The sequence below is a fragment of the Monodon monoceros genome, unplaced genomic scaffold, assembly GCF_005190385.1.
Source record: "Monodon monoceros isolate NGI ecotype Baffin Bay Population unplaced genomic scaffold, NGI_Narwhal_1 Super_Scaffold_10, whole genome shotgun sequence".
In the NCBI taxonomy this organism is placed as follows: Eukaryota; Metazoa; Chordata; class Mammalia; order Artiodactyla; family Monodontidae; genus Monodon; species Monodon monoceros.
Genome location: NW_021703766.1, coordinates 42,232,128 through 42,244,275, shown reverse-complemented (window position 1 = coordinate 42,244,275; position 12,148 = coordinate 42,232,128). Strand labels below are relative to the sequence as shown.

The 12,148-nt window shown below is 56.4% G+C and overlaps 1 protein-coding gene and 1 non-coding gene across 2 annotated transcripts; one reads left to right on the top strand and one right to left on the bottom strand.

Moving 5' to 3' along the window:
* Positions 1 to 409: 409 nt before the first annotated feature.
* SCN1B (sodium voltage-gated channel beta subunit 1) lies at positions 410 to 10,822 on the bottom strand. The gene is made up of 6 exons (XM_029201453.1): positions 10,433 to 10,822; positions 8,604 to 8,770; positions 7,707 to 7,947; positions 1,767 to 1,908; positions 1,140 to 1,211; positions 410 to 1,051 (listed from the first exon to the last, which is right to left on the bottom strand). Exons 1-5 carry the CDS (start codon positions 10,470 to 10,472, stop codon positions 1,145 to 1,147), a joined length of 657 nt encoding a protein of 218 aa, XP_029057286.1. The 5' UTR covers positions 10,473 to 10,822; the 3' UTR covers positions 410 to 1,051; positions 1,140 to 1,144.
* LOC114890094 lies at positions 5,139 to 5,245 on the top strand. The gene has a single exon (XR_003792231.1). It is a non-coding gene; the product is annotated as a U6 spliceosomal RNA (small nuclear RNA).
* Positions 10,823 to 12,148: the final 1,326 nt, after the last annotated feature.

Sequence of the window (12,148 nt, the reverse complement as noted above, 5' to 3'; positions counted from 1 at the left end):
GTACTCACAGCCACAGCCTCCCACAGGGGGCCACACTGGGGCAGCCTTGGCACTGCCCAGCCCCTAGCCTCTCCTCCTCTCTCTCCATTCATGGCCCTCTCTCTCCTTCCCTCATCACCCCCGCTGACACCGGCTACCAGTCTGCTTCCCTGGCTCCTGCTGGCTCCCTCGAAACTCTTGGTCCCCGCTGAGCTAATGACTCCCCAGACCCCAACACATTCATCAAGTACCAAGTGGCCGCACCCGCTGAGCCTTCAGGCAGGCGCTGAGCCTGAGACACTGCCACCATCGTATCCCCGAACGTGTGTGGAGAGGCCCTGCTGCCTGCCCTGGAGGGCCGGTCCCCAGGAAAACTGAGGCTCCTGGATCTGGAGGGGGTGTAGAAGGTGACTGGGCTCACGAGAGAGACTATGAAGCAAGTCCAAGAATCTTTATTTCATGAACAAAACTACTTGTGTAAAGAGAGACGAGGCTGAATGGGCCCCTTTCGATGTGGCCACAATCCAAGGCTGGTGAGAGACGGCGGGTTGGGCTGGGGCGACAGTGCATCACAGGGAGAGGAGACCCCAGGTCCAGCCAGAGGAAGCAGGAGGGGAAATGTCGCTGGGGGTCGGAGTGGGTCCCAGAACCCCCCGTCCCAAGCTGTTCCAGCCCATCATAACCCTCACCGGGCGGGGAGGGGGCAGGGAGGGGCTGGGCCCCAGTAGTGCGTGTCCAAAGCGGCCAATGTGTGCAAATCAGCAAGAAAGAGGGGTGCGGAGCCGCTGCCCCCACCTCACCGCCCCCTCCCAAACAGGCAGCAGAAGCAGGCATGGGGGCAGCGGCAGTATTGCTTTACCCATCATGCACGGCGCGGGCGGGTGATGGGGCAGGAGGAAGAGGCTGGATTCGGGGTGTGAGCCAAGCCCCCTGCCCTCTCCCACCCTGGAGGCTCCGTTGGCAGAACTTTGAGGCTTGTGGAGGCCCAAGAATGGCCAACCCCCATTGGGGGCAGGCTGTGCCCGGATGTCCCCCGTTAGGGCTGGCTCTTCCTTGAGGCGGAGCCCAGGGCCTAAAGGTGAGGGAGACACAGGACATCAGGCACCTAAGGGCTGACACCTCCCAGGCCCTCCAGCCCCTGCCTGCCCAGCCCACCTTACCGGGGCTATTCGGCCACCTGGACGCCCGTACAGTTCTCTTTGCTTTCTGAGGTGATGGCCAGGTATTCCGAGCTGTGGGGGCAAAGGTCAGGGGTACAGCAACCCCACCGTCAGTCTGGCCCACCCCCCGGAGGCCAAGGAGAGTTGAGGTCTCTGTCCCAGGTGCACAGGGCTCCAGTCAGAGAGAAGAGGGGGCTGGCTGGCTGGATCCCAGGGATCCTAAAGAAGCCCAGGCTGGGGCTTGGAGTCCTGAATGTGAGGGAGGAGGTATCTGGGGGGTTAGACTCCTGGGTTCTAGCTGGGAAAGGGGTTGAGGGCCTGGAGTCTGAGTCTGAGGGAGCAGGGACTGGGAGGTTCAAGGGCTAGGGCCTGGAGTCCTGTATCTTTGGGGCAGAGGATGCTGGCCCCAAACCCTGGGTCCTGACAGAAGTGGGGGCTGAGAGTCTGAGGGGGGAGGGGCTGGGACCTCATCCCATCTCTGACACCAAATGGTCCCCTCTGGGGAGGACCGGCAGATGGCTCCCTGGGCTGCTCCCCTGCCCACCTCCCCACTCAGCTCATGCTCCCCCCTCTGGGAAGCGCTGGCTGTCCTGGGCCGCCTCTCCCCTCCTCAGCGACCCCACTCACACGTTCTCCTGTGCAGCAGCCTCCGTGGCAGCGGCGATCTTCTTGTAGCAGTAAACCATCTCTGCCACGAACCATATGGTCAACACCACGATGAGCAAGTACATCATGATCTCAGACACGATGGACGCCATGTCTCTGTTGGCTGCAGGGGCCAGGCAGGGTCAGGTGGCAGCCTGAGTGTGCCTTGAGCCTGCTGTGCAAGCTTGGGCAAGTGGCTTGACCTCCCTGGTCCTGGTCTGCAAATGAGGCCAGGCTGCTTCCCTAGAAGCCATCGTTGTTACTGTGATTCTCAATAACCAGCCTTGGACGGGCTTCGGGATCACCCTCAACCTGCCTCCCTGTATAACTCGAGGGTCCTCTGTGTCATTCAGGTGGTTGTAGGTGCCCAAGAGCTGTAGCTCTACAAGGAGAACACTCAGGTTCAAATCCTGGCTCTACCACTTGCCAGCTGTGTGACCTTGGGCAAGTGACTCAACCTCTCTGGGTCTCAGTTTCCCCATCTATAAAAAGCGGAGGGCTTCCCTGGTGGAGCAGTCGTTAAGAATCCACCTGCCAATACAGGGGACACGGGTTCGATCCCTGGTGCAGGAAGATCCCACATGACGTGGAGCAACTAAGCCCACGTGCCACAACTACTGAGTCTGCAATCTAGAGCCCGAGAGCCACAACTACTGAAGCCCGCGCGCCTAGAGCCTGTGCTCCACAATGAGAGAAGCCACTGCAATGAGAAGCCCACGCACCGCAACGAAGAGTAGCCCCCACTTGCCGCAACTAGAGAGAGCCTGAGCGCAGCAACGAAGACCCCACGCGGCCAAAAATAAAGAAATAAAATAAAATCCCCAAATAAAAATAACAACAACAAAAAATGATTTTAAAAAGTTGATAATCACAATATCTCTTTCATGGGAGTGTTGTGAGAATTAAACAAGCTCTAAAAATCCTTAGAATAGTACTTGACATATACATAGCATTTGATACATGTTTACTATTATTAATATTATTACTGTTATTATTGGGGCAGTACAGCACAGTAGTTAAGAGCAGGGGCTCTGAGACCAGACTGTCAGGGTTCAAATCTTATCTCTGCCTCTTACTAGCTGTGTGACCTCAGGCAAATGACTCCACCTCTCTGGGCCTCTATTCTCCTTCTGTAAAATAAGGATGATAATACTCATGCCTTCTCACAGGGTTGCTGGGAAGAGAAAACGAGTTAACATCTGTAACATGCATGGATGTGCCCACAGTCAGCACCGCGTAAGTGTTGGCTATTCGCTGACGTTTTCTGGAAACCCTCTATCCTTTCCGCAGCCCTGGCTCTTGGCAACACCAGCTTCCTTTCATTGAGCCTAAATTTAAACTGTAAAGGGAGCGCGTTCAGCCAGGGGACCAGAGCGGAAGGCCACTGTGGCGTCCTCGGCCGGATTTCGCAGGTGTCCACTCCTCATCCCTGGTCCCCTCCTTCTGGATGGTCAGGATCTCATTTTCCCCGCTGTTCCCATGTGGTCTTCCTCCCCTGGGAGTGTTGTCTTTCTGCTGCTACACCCGGTGCAGATGGCACCAATGTTTTCTGGACCACAGGGAAGGGGGCGTGCAGGGCTGGATGCTTCTCCCCTGCTTCCCTGCAGGAGGAGCTGGGGACAGGGTTCCACACCTCAACTGTTTGTTCGTTCTTTCACTCCAAAGATACCATGAGTGTGTCCCATGCAGTGAATGCATGCTCTCAGCCAGGCTCTGTGCTAAATTCTTTACCTGAGCATCTCTCTGACTCTTTGAAACAACCCCAAGGATAGAGACAGTCCAGGCTTCCCACGTCAGCTGACCTCCGGAAGCACAATGAGTTGAATATATGCTGGATAAAGCTCAATCATTGGAATTCTCACCCCTGCTCCTGGAACTCAATGCCCAAACGGATTTAGGCAATCTGGTATCTCCTGCTCTCCCAGTCGGATTAGGACAGTGACAGGTATGGCTCTGTAGCCCATTTGCAGGACAAGCTCACTGAGGCCCAGAGAGGGCAAAGTGCTGGGCAAGGATGCACAGCCAGGACTGCACTCAGAGTTAGGATTCAACCCTAAGTGTAACCGACTGTAGGGTCCAAGCTCTTATCTGCTCTGGAAAGCTTCCCCAGCCAAAGAGAAACTTGGAAATGGCTGGGATATGTCCAGTGCAGTCTCCATGGACCCACACAGACATCTCAGGAGGTGGGACTCCTCCACTTTACAGATGAGGAACCGAGGCAGAGGGGTCACACTGAGGGGCAGAGGCACCTTCTCTAGGGAGACCTCTGATTTCTTCAGAAACCCCAAATCTTCTGAGAGTCTCACCTGCCTTCCCACACAGGCAGCCACCAGATTTGAAGCCCAGCCTGCACCTTTGCAGGCCGGATGTCTCGCCAGCCTCAGCGACTGCTTCACCTCAACACCTGCTCCCTTCATACTGGGTGTGTCCAAATAGAATTAGCCGGTTTGTCCCCAGCTGCCAGCCCCATCCCTGGTGGGGGGCCCCCAAGTGCTTCCTACCATCTTCTGCACCCCTGCCAGGTCAGTGAAGGTCTCACCACCAGCGCCCACTGCCCCTCATTTGGAAATGACTCAGTTCATTGCTGAGGGGTCATTACCAGGAGGCAATACAGACTGATGGGTAATGTTGAAACTGCAGTAAGACAGTGGATTACAATAAAAAAAGAATATGGCATGGCCAGTGATGCTAACAATACAATAATATCACGGGGAATGAAAAAAATACTGTAGAGTGATATGTAATGTTAAAAATAGCAATGCTGGGACTTTCTTGGTGGCGCAGTGGTTGAGAGTCCGCCTGCAATGCAGGGGACACGGGTTCGTGCCCCGGTCTGGGAAGATCCAACACGCCGTGGAGCAGCTGGGCCCATGAGCCATGGCCGCTGAGCCTGTGCGTCCGGAGCCTGTGCTCTGCAACGGGAGAGGCCATAACAGTGAGAGGCCCGCGTATCGCAAAAAAAAAGCAATGCTGGGACTTTCCTGGTGGCGCAGTGGTTAAGAATCCACCTGCCAATGCAGGGGACATGGGTTCAAGCCCTGGTCCAAGAAGATCCCGCATGCTGCGAAGCAGCGAAGTCCATGCACCACAACTACTGAGCCTGCGCTCTAGAGCCTGCCAGCCACAACTCCTGAGCCCACGTGCCACAACTACTGAAACCTGCGCGCCTAGAGCCCGTGCTCTGCAGCAAGAGAAGCCACCGCGATGAGAAGCCCGCACACCACAACAAAGAGTAGCCCCTGCCCGCCACAACTAGAGGAAGCCCGTGCATGGCACTGAAGACCCAACGCAGCCAAAAATAAATAAATTTATAAAATAAAATAAACTTAAAAAAATATATCAATGCTACAGTATGTTGTCACTTTGGCAGCACATATACTAAAACTGGAATGACACAGAGAAGATTAGCATGGCCCCTGTGCAAGGATGACACGCAAATTCATGAAGTGTTCCATATTTTTTGGCGGCCGTAATAACTAATGACAAATTCATGGCTAGTGATATATAAAATAAAATTTTCTTTAAAAAAATACTACAGTATGATTGGTGATGATATATACCAAGTAAAAATTTTAAATACTACAATATGATTGATAATATTTTAGAATACTATAGCATGGTGGCTAACGATAAAAATGTGATAATATGGTTGACAAAAATACTCTGGTATGATGGATTATGATAAAAAGGTATATGTCTGCTAGTGTGAAACAGTATAGCATATAGTAGAATATAAAATACTACACTACAGTGAGTAATGTTAAAAAAGCAGTACCGTAATGTGTTGGATAAAAAATACTGGGGTATGGTGGAGGATGCAGAAAATACAGGCTCTGGGAAGATAACAGAAGGAGTTCTACGTTACTTAAATATAAGAACACAGGCTCTGGGGGAGTTCCCTGGTGGTCCAGTAGTTAAGACTCTGTGCTCCCAATGCAGGGGGCCCAGGTTCCATCCCTGGTCAGGGAACTAGATCCCTCATGCCAGAACAAAGAACCCGCATGCCACAACTAAAAAAAAAAAAAGAACCCACATGCCGCAACGAAGATCCTGCACGCAGCAATGAAGATCCCACGTGCCACAACTAAGACCCAGTGCAGCCAAATAAATAAATAAATATTTTTCAAAAGAACACAGGCTCTGGGAGGCAGTGTAATGTGGTAGATAACGTTAAAAAACAGAGACTCTACTAGGTCACGGGTGTGCGTGAGCCCAGCCTCCACCATGCAGGTGAGGACGGCATTGTGAGCAAGGGCTGAGCCACAGGGTGGAAAGAACCTGGATGCCTGAAGGGCATCGTGGAGCCTCCCCACCGCCTGACCCTTCACCTCAACACAGATTTGAGAGACAGGACTGACAGAGATTTTGTTAAGCCACAGTATTTGGGGTGTCTTTGTTACAGCTGTCCCCCCAACTCATGAGGGCAGGGCTCCATCATCTACATCCATGGGTGACTGCCCACCCAGCATAGTGACCTATGCCAAAGAGTCGCTCAGACGTGTCTCCTGAATTGAATTCTGCTGGATCACTTTGACAATACACTTAAAAATGCTAATTATCGGGGCTTCCCTGGTGGCGCAGTGGTTGAGGGTCCGCCTGCCGATGCAGGGGACGCGGGTTCGTGACCCGGTCTGGGAGGATCCCGCGTGCCGCGGAGCGGCTGGGCCCGTGAGCCATGGCCACTGATCCTGCGCGTCCGGAGCCTGTGCCCCGCAATGGGAGAGGCCACAACAGTGAGAGGCCCGCGTGCCGCAAAAAAAAAAAAAAAAATGCTAACTATCAAAAGAAACCCACAGGCTCTGGCTGACAGAGTATAGTGAATCATGCCAAGAACAGAAACAACAGTCACACGGGCTTGGCTGGGTTCAAATCCAGGTCCCAGCTCTGTGCCCTTGGCCATGTAATCTTATCTCCCTGAGCCTCTATTTCCCCATCTGTAAAATGGGGATAGGAAGAGCCTCTACCGCACAGGGTGGGTGGGAGGATTCAATGATGGACTCCATGTAAGGCGCTAAAGCCAGCACCCCTCTCAGGGAAGGGTGGGCCAATGCACGTTGCCCGTGATGATGTGTGTGCACTGCAGGCCCCTCGGGACTCACGTGCCCTGCTCTTTGGTGGCCCAAGGTCTGGGATACCTCCCTGACTCTCTAAGCCAATGGGCCATAGGGCCCTGGAAAATTCCAATTTACACCCAATCAGAAGACAGTTCAGGAAAGGGGTTCAAGGCAGCTGAAGCCAAAATGATGAAATGGTTCAACAACACCTTATATCTCTGCTGCTCGGTGTGGGCCCAGACCTGCAGCCTTGGCCTCGCCTGAGAGCTTACTGGAGATGAAATCCTGGGCCCAACCCAGATCTGCTAAGTCAGGATTGGCACATCAGCAAGACTGCCAAGTGGTTCGTGCACACAGTCAAAGACGACGAGCACTGCTCTAGGAGACGCTCTCCTATCTCCTGCGCCACGTGACAGAGGGAGGCAGGGCTGAGGCTACTTGACATCAGACGCACCACCACCATTGCCCCCGTGTGCTGAGGCCCTGCTGTGACAGACACGCCAGCAACTGACACCCAGCAACTCGCTCAATCCTCACCAGCTCCCTGGGATGTAAGAATGGCTCCAACAACACCAGGAGAGGCAGATACTGTTATCATCCTGTTCGCTACAGGACGATCCTTCGGCTCAGAGACAGGGAGGCACCCGCCTGGAGGTCACACAGCGCAGGTGGCAGAGCTGAGTTATGCGCCCAGCACTTCCACGGGACAGGCCCGCTGTGACCTCCCCGTGGCTGAAGGGAAATCGAGGCCGGAGCTGGACTCCAGGAAGGACGTGTTACTCCCCGCCCCCGCTGCCCAGGCGCGGAGCCAACCCGTCCCCTACTCGCCATCTGTCCCTCCATCTGGCTGCCCATGGGCCTGACTCACCTTTGTTCACCACCTCAAGGTGGATCTTCTTGACGACGCTGGTGTTGTGCTCGTAGTTGTCGAAGAAGAGCAGGCGGTACACGTGGCACTCGTAGTCGCCCGAGTGGTTGTAGGTGACGTTGGTGATGAAGATGGACAGGTCCTGCAGGTCCTTGGTGCCCCGGCTGCCATTCCACACCACACGGCCCTCAAAGCGCTCATCCTCCTCCAGCTGCAGCACCTCGTTCTCATAGCGCAGGATCTGGGGGCAGTGGGGGCGGGGTCACCGCTGGGCCACGTCCCCCACCAAGACCTCTATTCTGTCCCGAGCCCTGACACACACACATGCTGACACATGCGTTCCTCAGTTATCCGCCCAAGCCCCCACACGGCATTCCTGGCCTTCATTCTCTACCATTCTTCCCCGGCCCCCCAGACACGCTCCCCAGGCGGGGAGAGAGGCAGCCTGATGCCAGCTGCTGTAGACCCCAATTCTCCAGCAGGCCCTCAAAGTTTATGGCGCCCCCTCATATCTAATTCAAACTACACGGAGCAAAAAGGAGGTCAAAAAAGTTCTGTTTCCTTCTATGACGACCATCTGAGACATTTTTGCTTGTACTAAATAATGGCAATGACATTGATTTGGTGCCAGGTGCAGGAACTCAATCAATCCTCATGCAAACCTCAGAGCTAGAGACCACCTGCCCCCCATCTTTACAGAGGCAGAAACGGAGGTTCAGAGAGGCTCAATGACTTGCCCAAGGTCACCAGTCGGTCATGGTGGAGCTGGAATTTGGATCCAGGTCATCAGTAATAGCACATTATTGCAAACAACCAACCAACCCCTACCGGAACCCTGCCCCCGCCAACTCCCACACAGACGCCCACCCTCCACCACCCTGCCAGGCTCCCACACACCTTGACAAACTCCTCTGTGCCCTTCTGGCGGAAGGTCCACTCCGTGAAGGTCTCGGCAGTGGTCTCGCTGCGGCGCTTGCAGGAGATGCACAGAATTTTGAAGGTCATCCCATACACGGCCTCGGTCTCTGAGTCCACCTCCACACAGCCTCCCCAGGCTGAGGACACTGCGGGGACAGCAGGCTCAGGTCAAGCCAGGGCACCCATCACCCTTGGCAATGCCAGGCTCGCTGGCTGTTAGCTCTCGGGCCCCTCAGAAACCATCTGTTTCCCCTCAATAATGATCAGGAATGGCCAGAAGCAGACGCTGAGCCTGGCCCTGCCACCTGCTACGTGCCCTTGGCAAGTCCCTCATCCTCTCTGAGCTTCAGTTTCCCTCTGTGAATGGTGAGGGAATCGATCGTCTTTGCTTCTGGAGGTTGCTGGGCAGGTTCTTTAGGGTAGGTAAGGTCGCAAGGGGTCTGGCACACAGGACACCCCCAATTAACAGGGCTGTTACTGTGGTCAGTAGCTCAGAGTCTTTGCTACCCAAGTACCCCTTCTTCAGAAGGCCACTTGCCCAAAATACTGCAGCGTGTAGGTGGTGGGAACAGATTTCCAGCTGTGCTAGAAGTTCAAGGTGGCGGTGTCAGTTCTACCATTATTGCTCTGTAAGACCAGCCAGCCCCAGAGAAATGGGTTGGGAGAAGGCAAGGCCTGAGAAGGAGGTGGGCACAGCAACCAGGGCAAACCCACACTCCAGCCCTGCTCCCCAGTCCCATAAGTTCCTGTCGTCCACCCCCACCCCAAGCTTCTGCCTCAGCCCCCTCTGCTCCCAGGCTCCTCACTTCCTGAAGCCAATCCCATCTCCTATTAGCTTCTCAAAACTCTCAGAGCGCTTTCCTGCGCCAGGGCCTTTGCACCCTCACCGGATTCCAGTCCGTTTGAGTCCCTCCACATTCTTCCCTGCCACCTCCTTCCTGCTCACTAGCTAATGCTCTGTCTCTCCAGCTCTGGGGCTTTTCCTTTGTCCCTGATTCTTTCTGCTGTTAATCTTGGGGTTTTCTGCCCTCCTTCTCTGCTGTCTCTTTCCATCTCCCTGAACGCCTCTGTCTTTGTCTCCCCCTCTTTCTCTCTCTTAGGGGTCTCTCTAAAGGTCCCACCACTTTGTGTCCTTTTCCCAGGCTCAGACACGCTCTCCCGGCCTCTCGCTCTCACTCCACCTCTCCCTGTCCTTTTTAAACTCCATCTCTTCCTGTGTCTACCTGTGTCTCCATCTCCTTCTGCCTCGCTCAAGTTTTTCCTCTCTCCACCTCTCAGTTTCTTAACTCTCTCTCCTCAGTCTCTCTCAGGCACCCTGTGCACCCCTCTCTCTTGGCTCCCCCCTTACTTCCATCTCTCCAGTCTCCCAGCGGAGCGCTCAGGAGTTCTTCTGTGTCTCTCGCCCCTTCCTTCCGTCTCCATCTCTCCCAGTCTCTCCTTCTCTCCGTCCCAATCTCCGGGCGCCGCCTCCACCCCCGTCCCAACCCCCACCTCCCGCGGCTGTGGGTGTCACATTGCAGCCTGCGGGGCTCCGGGAGCAGCTGACTCCGCGTTTCCTCGCCCCCGGCTGGGCGCCCGCAGCCACCAACCTGCGCCAGCCCGGCCCCCGCCCGCTCGCGCCCACCCGCACCTCCGCGCCCTCCGGAACCCCGCTGCCCGCGCGCACAACTTCTGAAGAGGACTTAGCCGGGCCGGGGGATGGGGTGAGGGCGGCCCCCGCCCGCGGCCGGGAGTCCAACGCGCGAATCCCGCCGCCCGGCCAGTGCTCCAGCTGTGCCCCCCGCCGCGCGCGCCCCCAGCGCACTCACCCAGTGTCGCGCCGACCACGAAGGCCAGCAGTGTCCCCATGGCTGCGCTGCGCACGCTGCGCCCCCCTCCCGGGCCCCCGGTATTAACAGCGTGGCGAGAGGCGGCGGGACCCGGCGGCGGTCACAATGTCCCCGAGAGCGCGCGGGCGCAGCAGCTGCGGCTCTGGGACCGGCGAGGGGGGGAGGAGGGGGGGCGCGGCCCCCCCGCTCCGGTTACCGCCGGGGGCCCAGCCCCGGAGCCCGGTGTCCGGGCATCCCCGCCGCCGCGCGGGCGGCGGCCGCTGCTCGGGCTGTTGCGCTAGCGCGCGCAGCCGAACACATTCGCCAGGTGCGCGGACCCCGGCCCCGCTCCTGCTCCGGCGCGCCTGGGCGCGGGCCGCGGTCTCCTGCGCACTGCAGCGGCGGCGGCGGCGGCCACGGGAGGGAGGAGGGAGAGGGAGGAGGGAGAGGGAGGAGGGAGAGGGAGGAGGGAGAGGGAGAGGGAGGGGGCGGGATGAATCACCGCGGGGGGAGGGCGCGGCTGCCCAGCCTTTGCCGCAGCGGCCCGGGAGTCGCCCGCTGCACCGGCCTCTCCCGGTGGCGCAGGGACCGCGGCTTCGGGCGTGGGGCGCGTGGTCTGGTTGTCCGACCCCTCCAGACTCCGGGGAGCCCCAGTGTTGGAGTCTGGGAGAGGTCACCCTCAGAGTTACAAGAGGGTTTGGAGAGCGGTTTGAGGGCAGAGCTTTGGACTTCAAATTATGGAGGTCATCCCCATGGGATCTCGAGGGGAACTTGGCTGGGACCTCCAAGTGACCTCCCCCTCAGACCCCTGGCACTCCGGCCTGGAGGTCACTGTGTGGGAACCCAAGTGGGCATGGGGGGGGGTGTCAGGCTAGGGCTACCCATAATACTCCAGACCCCTCTCAAGCAGGATGGGCACCCTGGATCCAAACCAGAAAGTCGGCTCTGGGGATTTGAGGTGCCACGTTTCAAGAGGAAGGCCCTTCAAGACCCCGCTACCCTCTTTTGTCTCTGACGTCATCTTCTACTCCCCTCTCCAGGCCACTCCCCGCTGCTGTCCAGGTCCCTGCTGTCCCCAATACACCAAGCTCATTCCCTACTCAGAGCCTTCACCCTTGCTCACCTCTGCTTGGGCCACTCTTCCCTTAGGTGACCAAGGGGCTCACTTCCTCTCCTCCGGCAGTTCTCGGCTCTAATGTCACCTTCATCAGGCCCTCTGTCCACTCAGGACAAACTACCTCCGCAGTCCCTTACTTGACCTCCTTTACTAGTTTTGTTTTGTTTCTTTTCTACAGCAGTTGTCACTACCTGACATTATACTCTTCTTTATATAGTTTTTCTCCATTCACTGCTTGTCCCTCCAACCCTGGAAAACAAGCTCCCGCAGGGTGAGGACACTGTCCTGTGCACCACTGCGTCTCCAGCACCTTCCACTGTGCCTGTCACATTGTAAGTGCTCAATAAATATTCGTCAAATGAATAAATAACCGCCAAGCACAGAGCCCTTCCGGTACGCTGGATTCACTTCTACCTCCCCAAACATTTACTGCACTTCTATTATGAATCTGCATTTTACAGACAGGGAATCTGAGGCTGAGAGAGGGCCACTCCCTTGCCTAGGGTCATGCAGCTGGTTTCAGGTGGATCTGGAATCCTGCCAGGCGATGGCAGGGGGCTTGTCTGCTAAATGGAGAGGATGAGGGGGGAGGCTCCGTC

What these genes read in the sequence shown, in the direction of transcription:
- SCN1B (XM_029201453.1), bottom strand. Translation starts at nt 10,472, where the DNA reads ATGGGGACACTGCTGGCCTTCGTGGTCGGCGCGACACTGG. An exon ending in GCACAGAGGAGTTTGTCAAG is followed by an intron (nt 7,948 to 8,603) that starts GTGTGTGGGAGC and finishes CACTGCCCCCAG; the next exon opens with ATCCTGCGCTATGAGAACGA. An exon ending in CCTTGAGGTGGTGAACAAAG is followed by an intron (nt 1,909 to 7,706) that starts GTGAGTCAGGCC and finishes TGGCCCCTGCAG; the next exon opens with CCAACAGAGACATGGCGTCC.